This window comes from Vigna umbellata, chromosome 1, assembly GCF_029865625.1.
Source record: "Vigna umbellata cultivar VRB3 chromosome 1, Vumbellata_1.0, whole genome shotgun sequence".
NCBI classification, from domain to species: domain Eukaryota; kingdom Viridiplantae; phylum Streptophyta; class Magnoliopsida; order Fabales; family Fabaceae; genus Vigna; species Vigna umbellata.
In genome coordinates, this window is record NC_142165.1 from 89,585,472 (window position 1) to 89,604,124 (window position 18,653).

The 18,653-nt window shown below is 31.9% G+C and overlaps 2 protein-coding genes across 2 annotated transcripts; both read left to right on the forward strand.

Moving 5' to 3' along the window:
* The first annotated feature begins 5,419 nt into the window (after nucleotides 1-5,419).
* Nucleotides 5,420-9,579, forward strand: LOC124826581 (Ribosomal protein L25/Gln-tRNA synthetase, anti-codon-binding domain-containing protein). The gene is made up of 3 exons (XM_047299431.2): nucleotides 5,420-5,866; nucleotides 5,943-6,072; nucleotides 9,169-9,579. The coding sequence occupies exons 1-3, from the start codon at nucleotides 5,486-5,488 to the stop codon at nucleotides 9,393-9,395; spliced, it is 738 nt and encodes a 245-aa protein (XP_047155387.2). The 5' UTR covers nucleotides 5,420-5,485; the 3' UTR covers nucleotides 9,396-9,579.
* A 3,080-nt stretch (nucleotides 9,580-12,659) lies between these two features.
* LOC124826580 (mitogen-activated protein kinase kinase kinase 5-like) lies at nucleotides 12,660-17,977 on the forward strand. Its single transcript, XM_047299429.2, has 10 exons — nucleotides 12,660-13,237; nucleotides 13,772-14,431; nucleotides 14,510-14,597; nucleotides 15,237-15,299; nucleotides 15,399-15,562; nucleotides 15,727-15,802; nucleotides 16,225-16,284; nucleotides 16,359-16,484; nucleotides 16,851-17,060; nucleotides 17,137-17,977. The coding sequence occupies exons 1-10, from the start codon at nucleotides 12,924-12,926 to the stop codon at nucleotides 17,284-17,286; spliced, it is 1,911 nt and encodes a 636-aa protein (XP_047155385.2). The 5' UTR covers nucleotides 12,660-12,923; the 3' UTR covers nucleotides 17,287-17,977.
* The last annotated feature ends 676 nt before the right edge of the window (nucleotides 17,978-18,653 follow it).

Below are 18,653 nucleotides of genomic sequence, written 5' to 3' on the forward strand. Positions count from 1 at the left end.
TGAATTATAATATTTATAATTACTTACATATTTTGTCGACGAAAAATTCATCAATAAATGAAATATGCATTACTAGCGGATTTATCAATGAAAAAGTTCATTGGTAAATAAAATATGTATTATCGACGGAAAGGTTCGTTAATAGTCAATCTGTCGATGAAATCCATTGATCATTAAAAATTCAAAAAATGCCAAAATTAAAATTTATCAACAAATTTAATTTCGTTGATAAAATTTCATTGATAATTTCAAAAATTTTTGTAGTGCAAAAAGACAAAACATATTCTCACCAAATTAAAGATGTTATTGGTCTTAAACACAGTGTTCAAAAGTCAAAGAGAAAACAAGGTCAAAAATGTAACCCTTGAGTTATACTCGTAAACAAGATTACAATATCATTGAATTATGATTAGGCCTTCCAAAAAGTAAGAACTCATATAAATAGAAAAATGTAGGTAAAGTTTTTGCCCTTCCATTTATTAGATTAATTGAAACTAAACACTTACTTGAGTGAGAGAATATCTTTTGCAAGTAATCTAGAGGCCTGATCATTGTAAAGGAATCGAACGATCGGATAACAAAAGACAAAGACAGAGAAGAACTTCGAGAATCAAAGGATTAAGGTAGCTCTTAGTTTAACAATAACAACTGCACCAATTAGAGGGCAAAATAGTATAATTAAATAGTATCCTAAAATTTGCCATATGAAAAAGTTGTTGCATTGATATGAGTGAAATATAAATGGACATTAAGTAATCTATATAATTTGTACGTTATTATGAAATAACCAACATAGAAAGTGTTTCTTTTTTCATGAATTAATATATCAAAGTTTAAAAGACTTTTTTTTATCTTGGTAAAAATAGTGAAAATTTACAAATTTTTCATTATGATTAAATATGTTTTTAGTCTAAACTTGTACATGAAATTGAAATTTATCTATGTTTTCAATTTTGACACATTTTTTCTTTAAACTTTAAAAGTGAATGGATATAGTCCTCCTAATCCAACTGCATTAAATTTTTTTGACGTGTCAAATGCATTTTAGGATGATATTTGAATTGTTTGTACCATTTTGACACTTTTCTGCTCAAATGTCAACTTGAAACACAATTTAATAAATAAAAAAGTTTAACACTATTAGGTTAAAATGACTATATCCACTCATTTTTACTCTTTGAGGACCAAAACATATTAAAGTTTGAGAGAGAAATGAATTCCAATTTTTCATGTAAGTTCATGGACTAAAAACATACTTAACCATTTTCATCATATATTTGTTTCATCAATTTTTTACTAATCGACTTGAAAAGTATGATATAGTTATGTAACTTTTTAGGAGTGAAAGTTACCTAAACCATTTTTTATTTTTACAAGTAAATTTTGTTTATGCTAATAAAAATAAACAAAATTATCAACATTTGAAATGCTTCCACTTGTTTTATGATAGTGTTTTTCAAGGACTTAGTTTTAATCAATAGATTATTAGTATTACTTAAATTAAATCAACTCGATGTGAGTTTTTTTTTCATAGGATTAGCAAACACTTATTTTCAATCTAATTATGGTGTTTTTGTTTAAGCTTCTACAAGTAAGATTAATTTGATGTAAAAGTTATTTATGTTGTAAATTAGAGGAGGTCATGGTTGCGGTGGCTCGCGGTTTTGCGGTGGTTCTTGGAATTGCTAGAACAAACAGTCACTAGTGAAAAATATGTTTTTTATACCCATTTTTTAAACCTGTTAGAAATTTACTAGGTATAAAAATTAATACAGTGACAGTATCGTAAATAAAATAAATTTTTTTATACTTATTTTATTAAGAACAGGAATAAAAAATAATAAATAAGTATTTTGTACCGGTTATCCTCGAGATAGGTGTAAAAAATTACTTTTTCCATACCTATTAAACTTATATTAGGTATAAACGTTGTTAATTTCTACACCGGTCATATAATATAATCGGTGTAAAAATTTTGACATTCTATCCTAAATCCCTTTTCTCGATTCACTTTTCTCTTCTCCATCTTTTTCTCTACGATTCCTTTCTCTCTCTTCTATAGCAATTGTGGCTATGCTCATGGATGCATCAGGTTATGTTGGCGTTTGTTGCTTCGGTGGGTTGTGGTAGTGGTGGTGTAACATCCCGATTACGAGTTAAATTTAAAATTTTTAAAATTATAATACCATCTCGGAAATCCACTTATATAATACTGAAATTTGTAAAATAAAAACGAAATAAAATAAACCCGATTATATTATCTCTAACATTTATAGTACAAAAGCTTTAAATAACACATGTCTTTTTCCCACTCTCGCGTCTCAATCATGCATCTGGAGCATCTGCAACATCTACTCCCGTATAACCAAAAGTTATACGATCATCGCAAGACATATACAACTATAAACACAAACAAATATAGGTAAGCTACCATAGCAAAATCAATAATAATAAAATTTGTACATAGAAAACAAACACAACTTAATAACAAATCAATCATCTACAATGTTGTCCTACTAACATAATCATTTATACACCATGATCATCATCAACATCATCATTAACTATATCATGACTATGCCATCAACATCGTCCTTATCAACATCATTTCTAAACACAAAGTCTCCCAACATCATCATGAAAGACCTTGGTCTGTCTTCTTTACCTAACCATACCACCTGTAGCTTCCCCATACAGGCTCATAACCATACCACCTGTAGCTTCCCCATACAGGTTCATAATCATACCACCTGTAGCTTCCCATACATGTTCATAATCATACCACTTGTACCTTCTCCATACAGCCTCATAAACATACCACCTGTAGCTTCCCCATACAGGTTCATAATCATCCCACCTATAGCTTCCCCATATAGGCTCATAAACATACCACTTGTAACTTCTCCATACAGGTTCATAATCATATCACCTATAGCTTCCCCATACAGGCTCATAAGCATACCGATGATTTTTTACGGTAATTACTAACGAATAGTTTTGTACTTATCGACGATTTTTTTTGTTTTATCGATGAATTTTCCTGTCAGTAATTATTGACAAATTTAAGATTTTGTCGATAAATATTACTTACTGCATTATTACTGACAAATTTAGATTTATCGGTAATCTCTCAAAAAATCATTAGCAACTAATTTTTTAAATTTTCAATGAATTTTGACTGTTAGTGATACTTTTTTTTCCCTGTAGTGAAAAAAGAAACAAAGACTCTGTATGAAGTAAGATGATGAATCAATGAATGATGTGTACGAAGGTAACAAATGAGATACACTTATTGTAATGAAATGAAAATAGATCAAAATAAATTGCATAAACTGAATTATTGTGTCTCAATCTCTTTGATCCTTCGTACACATTATATGTGTAAGATTTCACTTTTCCTAGACTTTGATCAATTTTCTGAAATATTTTCTACTAACGCTTGATTCTACAAGGATATTTGGTGTTTTAAATAATTTCTTACTGTTTCTTGTTGTACTTAGCAAATAGTTATGAATTAAACAATAATAGTTGGAAATGTTTTGCACCATTTTAAAGCTTGATGTTAATCGCATATTATTGTAATAAATTTTCATCCAAATGTTAATGTATTTGTTGTCCTAGGTAGATCTTTTGCTTAGCAATTTTACATTTGCATTTGAGTTTCAAGTATAAGAATACGAGACATTCACACAGTTAATCATACTCTTTCTAATTTTAAAAGAAAAAATGTACTACTCAATAATATATTACAAATAACTTTTATTTAGTGAAGATTTGTGTTCTATTTTGCAAAGATTTTTATCTTCCGTAAATTAATTTTTGAGAGTTTTTCAAACTTTCAGTTTTAGCTATATAAGATATTTTGGACAATTATTTTTTAAGTATTTTTTTATGATAAGCTTCACTTGGAGTTTGATCCAAAAGATTTCAAGCAACTTTATCTCCTGTGAAAATATACGTATGGTTCTTTTTTATTTATTATATTAATGCACATGTTTTCCCAATTAAGAAACTAACATTAGTGTTAACCATAATTATTTTATGTAAATTGAAAAATAAAATATGATTTCAATATACTTCACCACATTTAAAAATGTTTGGTTTTTGAAAAAAAAAATCTTATATCAGTAAAATATACTTCCCGATCTATAATTATTTTCTCAAGATACTTTAAGATATTTTACCTAAATAAACCCATTTCTACTTTAATTATTAAATAAAATTCAATTGAGAATTCAATAACAGTATTACTAAGTTTTATTTTCCTTCTTTATTTTTTCAATTTTGTTAAAAATTTAGAAAAAAAGGATTATGATATTTCATATTGAGAATTTAGTTACCAGAAAATTACATTCTATACGTGAATAATTAATCGGTCCAGTTTTAGCTTTAAAGTAGAAATGAATTTATTTGGACATATTTAATTTAAAATTAGTTTATTTGGAGAAAAATAAATTTCTCAATACCTTAGAGATATTAAAATAAGTTGAAACTCGTAAAATTGTTTGATTCGTCACAAATTCAAGATAGATTGACTTAAAAAAAATTAAATATAGATTAAATTAAATTTGATTCACCTAATTATAGATTAAATTAAATTTGATTCACCTAATTAATAGATTTAATGAATTCAAGTCGAGTTAAAAATGAGTTAATATATAATTTATCAATAACCATTTATATTGTTTTTTATTATTTTTATATGTTTTTATTATAATTATTTATTATTTTTATTATATAAGTTAACATTGTGTTTTTTTAAATAATCAAATATTAGTGAAAAATATTTGATAATTTATATATTTAATTTATATATTTTTCAATTGATTAGGTAGTGATGTTTTAATTTTTAATTACTATCTTTATAATAATATTAAATGAAGATTATAATTATATTACTATAAAAGGAAAAAAGTATAGGCAATATATTTTGAATGTTTAACAATAAATATATAAAATGAATTAGAAAAATAAAACATGTTTATAAAATATTTTCCAAGTAAATGGACTCATTTTTAAATGAATATAATAAGTTAACAATTGAGATGATTCATTTTGACATTTTTATTTTTCTTATGTACATCATAAAATTAAAGATTCTCACTTTCTTCTTAATATATAAGTTTTTAATTTACAATATAAAAATTATTTTTTGGATGAAAAAAAACTTCCATATTATACCATTTAAAAATTATTTTTAACTTACAGATTACAATCAAAATATGTTTACATAAAAAAAAAATAACAACAATGACAAATTTTGCAATTAGGAACACGTTATAGAAGACTGAGTGGAGAACAAGGGGATAACATTGGTAATTTGGTCTTTTGATAATTTCAATAGGGTGCACATGAAAAGTATGGAGCGCAGAAAGAAATTATCATCCCCTCATTAAAAAAGTCCAAATAGACCCGAAACCCAAAACCCCTGTACGCTAAACCCCATTACGAGTCGTAGGGAGGGAGGGACACAGACAAAACAATCATGGCGCAATGGTGGCGTTCCGCCGCCGGCCACTACCGTACTATGGCAGCGAGCCGTTGTTCGTCATCTGCTTTCTGGTGCAGCCATTATCATACGATCCAAGCCATCCCAAGGGAGTGCACAGGCAGCAAAGTCTCAGCGAGAGACCGAGTGCAAGGTCGAATACCCGCCGTCCTTTTCTTCCAGAACCTTCTGGAGAAAAATCCCGACAATCGAACAGAATCGAAGAAGTACTTGCTAACCGTCGAGAAGAAGCAGATTAAGGCCATTCTTGACTCCGTCCACGCTCCTACCTTCTGCTCCACTCGCTTTCCGCTCCAGATCCGTGCGGGATCCGGGTCTTCTCATTTGGTCGAATCGGGAACCGTTTTACCTCTCAAGGTTTTCTTCTTTCTTATTTTCTCTTATGATATTTATATTTGGTTTGAGTTTTGAGTTGCAGTTTTTGGTTATGTAGATTCATAGGGACGAAGAGAGTGGGAAGATTCTGAATTTGGTGTTTGTTTGGGCTGAGGACGGAATGAAATTGAAAGTGGATGTGCCTGTTATTTTCAAAGGGGAAGATGTTTGTCCTGGTATTCAGAAAGGTAACTCTTTTTATTTTATTGCTGCAGAACTTGTAGTTTAGTAGTTTATTAGATGATCTTTTGGTTCATGAGTGATGAAATGTGCAATACATGACGAAATGGCCCTCGTGTGGAGCTCTCTAAGCTGAAGTAATCAATAATCCATACTAATAATCTTTTGTATGCATAATTTGGAGATTGCTTAGCAGAGAGACTACGGCTTAACCGAACTGTTTAGTTTTTTAGTTTAATTTTCATCTGAGTACAATTTTTTTTAATAATTTGAACTGATTAGAAGTTATTTTATGTGTGACTTTTGAAGTAGTTATTACAAAAACCATCAATCTTAGTATACATGGTGACGGATGATTGGATGATAGCGCATCCTTTACACTGTCTGTCCCTGTATTTGAATTAAACTATTTTTCCTTTCCTCAATAATTAAGGTAGAAAATATTGCCAAACATTAAACTGGATGTGATTGTGAATTTATATTGATACAACAACAAATTATTATCCAACTAGGTGATGTTGGCTACATGCGTGATGGGTCATTCAGTTTCATTTGTCACGGTTAAAATCCAAACCTTCTGGAATATTATTTAGCTTAAGCCTCCCTTGACAAATTTTTGCAATGTCTGTTTTGTCTCCCTCTCCCTTTTGTCTGCCTAAAATCATGTAATCTACTCTTATGATTGTTGCCTCTTTTTGCCCTTTTTTGTAAATCCCAAACCTCATAACTGATTTTTTTGTTATTATTTCCTTACTCGGTGCTTCACCAACTTTTTTTTGTATAAATTATTTTGTATTGTGGTCACAGATCAATCTTAGTGTTCTCAATTTTGTTACTCTCACCTTTCTCTAATGTCGTCCTTTAAAGCCTATCAATTGCTATAGTGTGGCACACTTGAATGCTTAGTCATATGGTAAAACTTACCTTTGAGTCGATAAGTACTTTATGATCATAAATAACCCTTGATGTCTTTCTTTGTTTGTCATTCCACCTGTTTCCTATGTGTATCGTCCTCATTAATTTTTTTCATCATTTTTTCATATGTCTAGTCATATTCCTCATCTCTTACAAGAAATTGCAAAGTATATATTTTGTTAAATTCCTACTTGATCGAAGACCTTATATTTCAAAGTTTGTCTCCAAAATTCAAGCTTAATGTTAATTTTTACCTTTGATTCCTTGATGATTATATCATTTGGAAAATACACGGGGATGATCTTTTGTATGTCCATGATAAACATACTCTACACCAGATTGAACAAAGAGAACACTCGGAAATCTTTTGGATTATCCTCACAAGCATTTCAAATGCTTGCCTCTAGGAATTAACCTCCCATGCTGTGAAAACTCGAGAGAGTTGAATACTTTTCTGTCAACGATCAATTACAAGTATCATTGTATAGATGACAAAGCATAGCTCACACCATCTGATACAGAGAGCTAATAACTACTAACTAACTGTTAAACTAACAGAGGAAAATAAAGCTAAGCAATATGTCTGTTAACACAAGCATTTCAAAGGACTTTGTGGCTTGCTTGCTTCCAAGTGTTAGATTATTTTAATGTAATATTGGCTCATGTAATTTATAGAATAAATTTAATGTAAAGTTTTCTAATGTGATGATTATTATATTATAAATGTATTAAAGTTATGGGAATTATGGTAATTTAATAAATATTTCAAAAGGACACGTAAAAGTTACATTACAGTTCTTCCATAAATAAGAGAAAAGTTTACGTTCTTGAACAATGAAAGGCAAGTAACTTGACAGAAGAAAACATCCTACGGGACACATTCTATGTCAAAGTTAGTAAGAGAAGTGAAAATATCCATCACCTTCAAAGAGACCATTTACAATGGATCCATGAAATTACTCTACTTCATAGGAATCTTAGAATCTATGATTCTCACAAAATTATATTGATAGAAGGGTTTTAAAAAATCTCTTAGACGGTGATGGATTTTAGCTTTTCTTATTTCCTTTAACGACTTTCTTGATGATATAGAATGTGTCTCATAGGATGTTTTTTCAAGTTACTTGCCTTTTATTGTTCAATAACCTTTTCTTTCATTCACAGAAGAACTGTAATGTAACTCCTAGGTGTCCTCTTGAAATATTTATTAAAATACCATAATATCCTTAATGAAGAGAGTGAATTGATTTTAATGACTCTAAAATAATTCCCATAACTTTAATACATTTATAATCATCACATTAGAAACCTTTGCATTAAAGTTATTCTATAAATTACATGAGCCAATATTAGATTAAAATAATTTAACACCAAGTAATGGGGGCGAAATAGACATAACTGGTTTGACATTGCTTAATTATTCTAACATCTATAACCAATGGTGATGATTTGTTATAACTTTTTATAATATATGGAATGTTTCTTGTCTGGGGGACTATCCTGTTGATAGATTCATTGCTTCTAGTCTCTTGCAGTTACAGGGAATATATATATATATATATATATATATATATATATATATATATATATTATTGCTTGTTGTTTTGGGCATTTCTTTCTTTGCGAACATTGTAGTTGAAAGTATGTGTATGTTTAAGTATTTTCTTTTGATCTCATGCTCTCCTGTTTTGCCTGTTGTGGACTGAGAAAAGTAAAAGGCCAGAAGTTACGTGATTGCTATTGCACTGTTTCATCTGCATTTACTGTTTCTTCTTTGAATGGTCATTATTTCCTGAAAATTAATTCCACTTTAGAAAACAAGGAACAAAGTGGAGGAAGAATAGGTGACTATAACATGTTATTAATTACATTACATCTTTTTGTGAGTATATATTGAAGATCAGTGTTCAGCCTTCCAGCTTTCAATAGTTGATGACTTTTGCTCGTTATGCCCTGGGAAGACTGCTGTTATGTTTGGTCAATTGACTTACATTCCATGTTTTGTTAAATACGCCGCTGTCTTACTTCTGACATGAACTTTCTTAGTTCAGGCCAAATGCTCTGTATATCATTATTTTTGGATGGTGGCAAGGGGCGGTTGCCAATTTTGTCCAATTTAATATCAGTACGAATTGTTGTGGTTCTAATGTCATAATGCTAACATGGTTGACACTTTTATGCTATTACAGGAGGAATTTTGAACAAAATCAGACCTAGTCTAAAATATCTTGGCCCATCTGAGCACATTCCTTCAAAAATTGTTGTGGATGTGAGCAATCTAGATATTGAAGATAGAATATTCATGCGTGACATTGAGGTCCATCCATCCTTGAAGCTTCTCAGTAAGAATGAAAACATGCCCATATGTAAAGTAGTTCCAACAAGCTTGGGAAACCGAGAACCTATTGTGGAGTGATCACTGAGGATGAGTACAAGCACGTTTCGAAAAATGGAGAAGACATGCGATTTCCAAATAAGCAGAGCTAACATATCAGTTTGGTGATGTTTTCTAGCATTAACGAGTACAAGCACCAGATATTAGAACTATTTTGTATGTTGGACGAAACTGACGTTTCAATATAGTGACTGTTTATTTCTAATGGATTGTTGGTTTCCTGGTCGTAAGAGTTTGATATTGAAGTTCTTGAACATGACCTGGGATATAGTAATTTAAGCACGCGTCTGTAAGCACCGTTTTGCAAGTGGCATGTCTCGGTGAATGGTATATCGGAAGCACAAGCATAGATTCTCTGAATTTCTCTTATTATTAATAATTGTGTTAATAATCTCAAAAGATAATATTCGGTCTGCATGAGAATTGGTCTCGTTAGATTCTGACGTTGTCTCTTTTTCTGTTGTTTGAGGATTCAACTTTCTTTTTCTTGACTTATTATAACTTTCGTTTAGTCTTTCCTTTTCACTTATAGTATGTAGTTGAAATTCTTCCGGTCAGTATGCAGCTGATGTCAAACTAGTCTTAGATAGGAACCAACAAAATAAATTTGACAAAGTCTTTGAAGATAGGTTCAGTTTATGAAAGAAAGAGAAAAGAACAACAATGAAATAGAAAGTAAGTCGGTAATAAAATATTTTTTTAAACTTTTTTAAGTAGTTTGCAGATTTTATATTTGCAGATGAAAATTATCATTTTCAATAATCACTATTATCATTATTCCTCTACTTTTTTTTTATTTCTATTTTTGTTCTCTGACTATTCCATTTTAGAGAATATTGATTCTTTACAGTATGACCAAAAAACAAACTGTTCATTGGAATAATATTTTTTAAGAAAAATCAAAGAAAAGAAAGCTAAAATTTTTCTTCTTTGGTTGTGTGAAAAAAAATATATACAATGTCAAATAAAAAAATTAAATAAATAAAAATGTTCTTTTTCTTGTATTAAAAACTTTCTTCTCTTTTTCATATAGGTTAATAGTAACATATAACCACTTTGAAAAGTTTTCTTCTAATGCACTCGTTCAAACAAAGAAAGGTATATTATGCATGTGTTCTATTTATCCTTCCCATAATAATTATGTTTTCTTTGGAAATCTGTTTAAAATCATATATAATATGAAGAAGAAAAAAATATACATAAAATGATAAAGATATCTTAATAAAAAGTTAAAATATAAAAAAAATTAAAAATAGTTTAGTCTGTTAATTTTTATAATCAACCTCTTCTCAGACATTGTTTACCGATACGGATAGAATGCAATTTTGTGGACTCAGTTCTAATCTGCTCTTCCCTTTTTAATTCATATATACCAAACGTGGAAAATGCTCTTTTCCCTTTTTCATCTGTCTGATCCTGTTCCTTTTACAATATTCTTTATAAAATGGAATTTTTTTTCAATATATCTTGATTGTGATCTATGATAAAGATTAGTATCTATTACTATTAAAACCATATTTTTTTAGCAGTGTCCTTTTCAATTTATGTTTCTCTGTTTGATTATTTTCCCTGAATGAATCGAAATACCGAAAGGCAGAAGCATGAAAAGGTGGAGATAAGGTTCGTGAAATTGAGGATAGAAGAAGGGTATTGGTCAAGTTGGGTGACCTTTGACCAATTCAGATCACTACTTCAACCAATCCTCTACTTTCTACTGCTTCAATTATCAAAATCTTTCAATAACTTTTGTGGAATGTTGTTCTTGTAGCAATCATGTTGTTTTGACCATTTTGGCTTACGTGGTGCCCCAATAATGCTTAAAAGCAATGCATTATAACTTTTAGTCAACAATGAAAGCATAGATAAATTTATTAAAAAAACACCTTCGATAAACTTGGGAAAAAAATACTTGAACTTATAATCAAATAATCACTTAAAATTAAGTATAATACTTAACGAACAACATATAAACTCTTTTTAATCATTCAAAAGGTTCTATTTTTTTTTCCTTTTCAATTACTATATCTACTTTGACGTATTTTGTTTAATGTTTCTTAACTTAAAAAAATTATAAAGGTTCTTATACATAACAATTATTATCATCCTCTATATTGGTATATCATTTTTACCATTCTAACTATCATCATTATGGCCATATCATCATCACCACCATTTTTATTATGATTAATTATATTACAATATATTATTATCTAATTTTTAGACATTGAATATCAATAGCTATTTTTATAACATATTTATGTTATCGTATTTTAACCACAAAATAAGTTCTTAAAGTATTTGAAGAAAAGAGAGTCATGTTTATTTAATTTAATGTTATGAATCGTGTATTAATATTGTCAAACACCGAAAAAAATGTAGATTATGCCCACTTTCCATCTTAATTATGGTCATGGAGTTGTGGTTAGAGGCTTTTTTTAATTTTTTTAATCACAATTAAAAGTTGTCAATACGACCAGTGAAAATATATCACAACAACATGTAATAATTAAACCTAAATAAAATAATTATTTTCCAAAGGATGGATCTGAACAAATCTAACATAGAACAGTGGAAACAGTTGGATAACAGATGCAATTAATGTGTGTATTAAATTAGAGTTTATGATTTGATTTATTAAACATTGTATGTTGAGTCAATTACTCAAAGCGAGTACAGAGAATATAAGAATTAATTATTAAATCAACTCTATATAATGTCAATCTATCTAGAAGCGAATTACTATAGAATCGAGAAACGCGCAATCATCGATCAAATAACCTCTCGAAATCAACGTCACTCCTTCTCTTACAATCCGATCCAACAATAATGGAATCAAAATACGGTTTTACTTTTTCATTTTATAAACAAAATATGGTTTTACTTGGCAATAGTCTTCTCAATTCTCACCAACGTCAAACTCCATAAATTCACGTAATTCCTCCTTCAAACATCCTCAAGTCAAGACCCAACCACATTAAAATAATAATAATATTGAAAATTAGTATAATAAAAAATTCAGTAAGTTTGGTGAAAGTTGTTAAGGTTATTTCTATTTAGAGAGTGATGAGAAAATAAGTATACACTAATAATGCAGAATGATTTGGTGAAAATGAAGATAGAAATGGAAGTGAAAAGATAGTTATGTTAATTAAGGGAGACGTTGAGTTGTGTTACCTGGCGCGAACATAACTACCGTATCTAAAATAGAACAGTCTTTCTGTTGGTAAAAAAATAAAAGTGTTTTTTGGGAAAAGAATTATTTATATTGTGTCGTGTTCTCTGTTGTGTTGTGGCAACAGAGAGAGAGAAAGAGATTGGAGAGAGACCTTGACTTAGTTAGAGGGAAGGAAGAAAGAAAAAAAGAAAAGGTGGAACGTATTGACTTTGTGTGGAAGGCCTATGGTTGTCGTTTCTTTCTGGAACCGCTATGGTGCTAAAGCGAACGATGACTGTTGTTAAAGCTTTACATTGCGCTTCCAATAGGATCTCCTCTCTTCGATCCGCATTGTGAGGTCATAGGTTTCTTTGATTCTGTAGATTCACGCAGCCATGCGCTGGTTACCCACGCTTTCCTTCACGCCTTCCGCTTCCTCCTCGTCTTCCTCAGCCGCCTCCGCCGACCACCGCCGGAAGGTGTGGCTGTTCGGTAGTTCATCCAAGAAACGCGCCTGTCATGGCGAGAACGACGCCAGGTGGCACGATGACGATTCACCACCCTTCCCTTCCCCCGGCACACCTCAGCCCTTGCCCCTGCCGGAGCTCGCCGCTTCCTCAGCCGTTCTCCGCAGAGACGGTGAATGTCGTCTTCCCTCGCCCAAGGATGCTGCTACAGTCACCACCTCCACCGGCTGTCGGATGCGGAGGTCGATTTTTTAACTTGTCCTTTCTTTCCTTCAACTAGTTTTATCAGTGGCTTTTCAATTTTTGTTAGGTAATTAATTGCTTAATGAATTCGATTATTACTGCTTGAGATCGTTCCGTGATTTTTTATGTTGCACGTTTGTTGTTGTTTCGGACTGAATCTATGAGATGCGTATATTTTGTACTTGTGAAATGAAACTTTATGACACTGCCTGTGTAAGGTTCTCCTTAAACGCTTACGAGAAAAAAAATTAAATGAATCTGAGTTTATTTGACAAGTTAAAATCTATTTATGCACCTCGATTTTAAAGCAGTTGGATCAGGTACGTTCTGTAAAAGTTAAGTGCATAACTTGATTTAAATTTATGAAAATGATCAATTCATTTTACATTTGTTATTTTTGTTTTTGGAGAAATTATTCAAGCTGAATTGATTATGCATTTGCAGTTTTGTACTGCAACTTCTCCATGCGTTTGTGGAAGAGTTCTCAGTGGTGAGTTTGCTGACCTATTTGACCGAATTTTGTATTGTAACAGTGTTTTTGCTGGCCAAGACACGAGAAAGAATATGGAACAGGCTGAAACTAGGTCATCGAGAATGGTGCATCAAGATTCGTGTGGTTGTTGTGAATGTGCTCGAGAGAATAGTAATACTAATAATAGTAACTTCGCGAGCATCCCTCGTAGGAGCAGTTTTTCAAGTATTCCCTTTGCAAGTCCTTCAATAATGAGTCCACAGAAAACAAAAAATGGTGAATCAGTGCCATATTATTATGCGAGTCCCAAAGGAAATCAGTTCTGGTCTGCACCAGAAATGTCTACCTGTGAAACAGGGTTGCTACCTCCTGCCTTCTTTGATTTATCCGTGTTGGGCACAGAAACTTCTCCCTCTCCCACCTCCCATCAAAGTCCACAGAGGAGAAGTCCCGGGCAACACACCAGAACCTTGAGTGGACCTCTATCTCCTTTACATTCCAAGTTATCACTCGAAATCTCAATGGTGCGCCGTGAAAGTACTGCCCCTCCTGTCAGTGTTCACCCCTTGCCCCTGCCTCCTGGGGCTCCCCTGCCCTCTCCATCGTCAGCTAGTACATTTTCCAATGCTAGATCAGAATCATTGCCAATGAAAAACCAATGGCAGAAAGGGAAACTTATTGGGCGTGGGACATTTGGAAGTGTTTATGTTGCAACCAATAGGTATATAATGTTTCATGTGCATTTTAAGATCTTTTATCTATTTTCTGAATCTCTTAAAGAGATGTTGTTTCTTGACAGGGAAACCGGTGCATTATGTGCAATGAAGGAAGTGGAAATGTTTCCTGATGATCCAAAATCTGCTGAGTCTATAAAACAGTTAGAGCAGGTTGGTTGTCGTTACTTGTTTGTTACCACTGCCTATTTGTGATCTGTGTAAAATGTACAAACCGCATAGAGTGATGTTTTGTCTCCTTTATTGTGTTATGGTTCATATCTCTTATTAGAACTTTGGAATTTTAGTAAAGAAGTCAGTGCGGTAAATGTCAGTCAGTTTCTTGGGAATAGTAGTTCTCTTTCCAATCCTGAATAAGAACACATTTTAGTCACTTTGGATCTCTTATTACACGAGTACTGGGAACTGTGGCTGCATTATTAATAACATCTTGCAATTCTGCTTTAGCAAATTTACTTCTGAAATGTATTATCTTGAAACTTTTAATAACTAAGGCAACTACTTTGTAATGGTAATTGAAATTAATTTTTTCTCATTGAACAGTACAGATGTCCAGCTCAGATTAACTGGTCTATTATTTTACCTGTGTTTTCTCCTAGCCTTGGCCAATATACATTTTGCAGTGACGACTCCTAAATTTCGTTGTAGTGTCCATTATGCTTAATTACTTTGTGAGGTTGCTTTGTTGTTTTTATGGTTTGGCTATACATTTTACCCTCCCCTCATTAAGTATGAAGATATTTTATTCTCTATCCTCCCTATTCTTCTAACTAGTTTATTCTCTTTCTCCAGGAAATTAAAGTTCTTAGCCAGCTAAAGCATTCGAACATCGTGCAGTATTTTGGCAGTGAAATAGTAAACAATCTCTTACTTCATAATTAGCCGCTCAAGATTATTCATTTTTTTTGTTACAGCCTTAAAACCTTATAACATCTTTGGAGTATGCGTTTGCAGGTTGAGGGCCGGTTTTATATTTATCTGGAATATGTTCATCCTGGTTCAATTAATAAATACGTCCGTGAACATTGTGGTGCCATAACAGAATCTGTCATTCGGAATTTCACTCGACATATTCTATCTGGATTGGCTTATTTACATAGCAAAAAAACAATTCATAGGTACATTCACAACTCATACCAACTTGAATTCAAAACCTTTATTGATCCACATGCAATTGCTTTGTTCTAGTTGGAAAACGACTTTTCCTTGAATTTTTAATTTATCTTATATTTGAACCTTTGTCACTTTTGTATTTGCTTATATTTTTCTTGTATGCATATAGGGACATCAAAGGGGCTAACTTGCTTGTTGACTCCGCTGGAGTTGTTAAACTTGCTGATTTTGGGATGGCTAAGCATGTGAGTTAGAAGCCTTCCCCTTTAATTCACATTTTCTAGTTTCAGTTCTTTTTCATATGCTGAGAGTGGTTCGGTAATTCTGTAGAATCTTTGTATTTCTTCTATTTAATAAGATTATATGTTTATTGTTGAAAAATCCCAAGAGATTGGCATCAGAAACACAGGCCTTATGTTAAAAAGTTCAAAGTTATTGCTTTTAAAATTCCTTTCTCTCGCTTGAGATGAGCAATCTTGTCTCCCCTTAAAGCAGATTCAGATTTTTCTGAATTTGATTGTATAATAATCAGGTGCTTCATGTATTGTTTTTCAATTTCATTGGTTGAATATGTATCTTCAGGCGCTCTGGTGCTTATTTTGTGCTGTTGAATCTGTTCATGGGGTGTTTCATTAAGTTTATAACTCGGGATCCCTTTATGTCACAGCTAACTGGGTTCGAAGCTAATCTATCTTTGAGGGGAAGTCCGTACTGGATGGCTCCAGAGGTATATTATATATTATTACACTGCACTATCCTGTAATGTCTCGTGCAATTCTTATTAACACTTTTCTCATTCAGCTTTTGCAGGCTGTGATGCAAAAGGATAACAGCCCTGATCTTGCTTTTGCTATTGATATTTGGAGTCTGGGTTGTACCATCATTGAAATGTTCACAGGGAAGCCTCCTTGGAGTGAATATGAAGGAGTAAGCACCTGAAGAAAATTTTACTTTGCCTCTTTCCAACTTTGTGATTCTCAGGCTACTTCAATTCCATACTGATATAGTATTAGTATAAGATTTCTCATTGGTAACAGAATCCCAATGGTTTCCAAAACTACTTATTCAAAGATGGATGGTTTTATATCGCTTTATATGAGAATATGGGATTCTGAAGTTTGGTAACGGATGATATGCACCAACTTTTTACTTATTTTGGCAAACCTCAATATGAGCTAAGGCATGAGCCAACTTTTTTCTGTTTTCAGCTTGTGGATTTGGCAGAGATGATGTATGTATACGGGTACTTTATTTTTTAGCTTGTTAAATAATTTTTTTTTTCTAATTATACAGGCTGCAGCTCTGTTTAAGGTTATGAAGGAAACCCCTCCTATTCCTGAAACATTGTCGCCAGAGGGTAAAGATTTCTTGAGGTGCTGCTTTATAAGGAATCCAGCAGAGCGGCCAGCAGCTGCAGTTTTACTAGAACATCGATTTTTGAAAAACTCTCAACAGCCTGATGTTTCATCTCCCACTCAGTTGTATAATGGAACAGGCTTCATGGTGAATACAGTTGTGCCATTTTATATTTGCCGAGTCATTTTATTTGTTTGTTATTAAAATTTTCTTTTGTTGGCAGGACAAACCACGTAGTCCCATCAAACAATTTGAATATAAACATGATCAGTTGTCAATCTCCTGTGCCAAAATTGCCAAGGTTAAAGCAGCTGACAGGCGTGGATTTCTCATTTCTTCGTTGGAAATTCTTCCTGCATCCTTGAACCAATAACGTAATCCTGTTTTTAACACGCGATGACCATTGCCCAATTTCTCTGCGCCATGCTTTTTCTTTGCTGAAGTGGGAATCATCTCACAATAACCACATAGCAGTGGTACCACGGAACTTTTTTCTTCCCTCCACAGCACACCTGGTCGACTTCAAAAGGAAAAAAATGGTCTTTTCAATTGGCTGAGCTGGAGGAAGTTTTGATTATTTATGCCAATGACAGGGGCCCACATTGTAGTACTATAGTTTAAGAGACGCTCATGCAGTGACTTGCAGCGGTTGCCGTCATAGGTTCTCTTTTGCTTAGTTTATCAATGCTAAAAGTCAAGAGCTTCTTCTGTCTGTAAATTATGCCGCTCGAGAATACGGTAGCAGTTTTAGAAAATAATAATATCATTATACTAACTTAGAGTGACGAAGCAATTAACCTCAAAGGTTCATATTTCTTCCTCTCTCTATATTAGGATGAAGTCAAATTTATGTAGACTTAGTGTTCATCCCTCTCTGTTTCATGAGGATTCTAATTTGGTTGCTTATCGTAGATATGTCAATCCACTCCAGAAATGTTGTAATTACGATAAAGACTCTCAAAATCTTCAGTTTGGGATTGTAAAAATTGTACTTTCACAGGAGCTGCTACATGTTAATGTCCATAGGACTTAAGAATAAATATTGTTGACCTTCTAGAGTTGTATCTGATGCTCTCTTTCCTGCTACCTCTGCTGAAGAAGATTATCCATAATAGAGGTGGATATAGATTGGATTAAATCGAATGTTTAAAAAAAAAACTAATTTAGATTTTTATAAATCCAATTTTAATAATTAGATTGAATTTTAAATTCAAATTTATATTTTCTAAAACAAAAATAATTTAAATGTTTATAAATAAGTTTGATATCAATTTAAAATTACTATTTTTTTTTCAAGATCAGTGTTAAATCCAAAATAATGTAAACCTATTATATATTTTCCAAGAATATCTGTAAATTAAATATCTATTAGAACTATATTCCATTTTTGTGTAATTAATCAATAATTTGAAAAACAAACCATTTTTTAACATTTAGTACATATTTTGTGTAGGATTAGATGGAATATTTGTTATGTTTTTAATAGGCTTAATAGCTTATTTCGTTCCTAAGAGATGAATTTTCCTTTAGCATCAGTTTTAAAAATGAAGAAATTGAATTTGTTTTTCTCTCCTCTACTCTTTCTGCCAGCATTTTTTTTCTCTCTCATATGTTCTTCTTGCCAACAGAGTTCATCTTTTCCAAATTCAGAAACCCATACACAAAAAACCCAAAACCCTTCTTCAATCGTCATTCATCAATCTTCATTCATTTGTATTCACGAACACGGTCCAGTTTAAT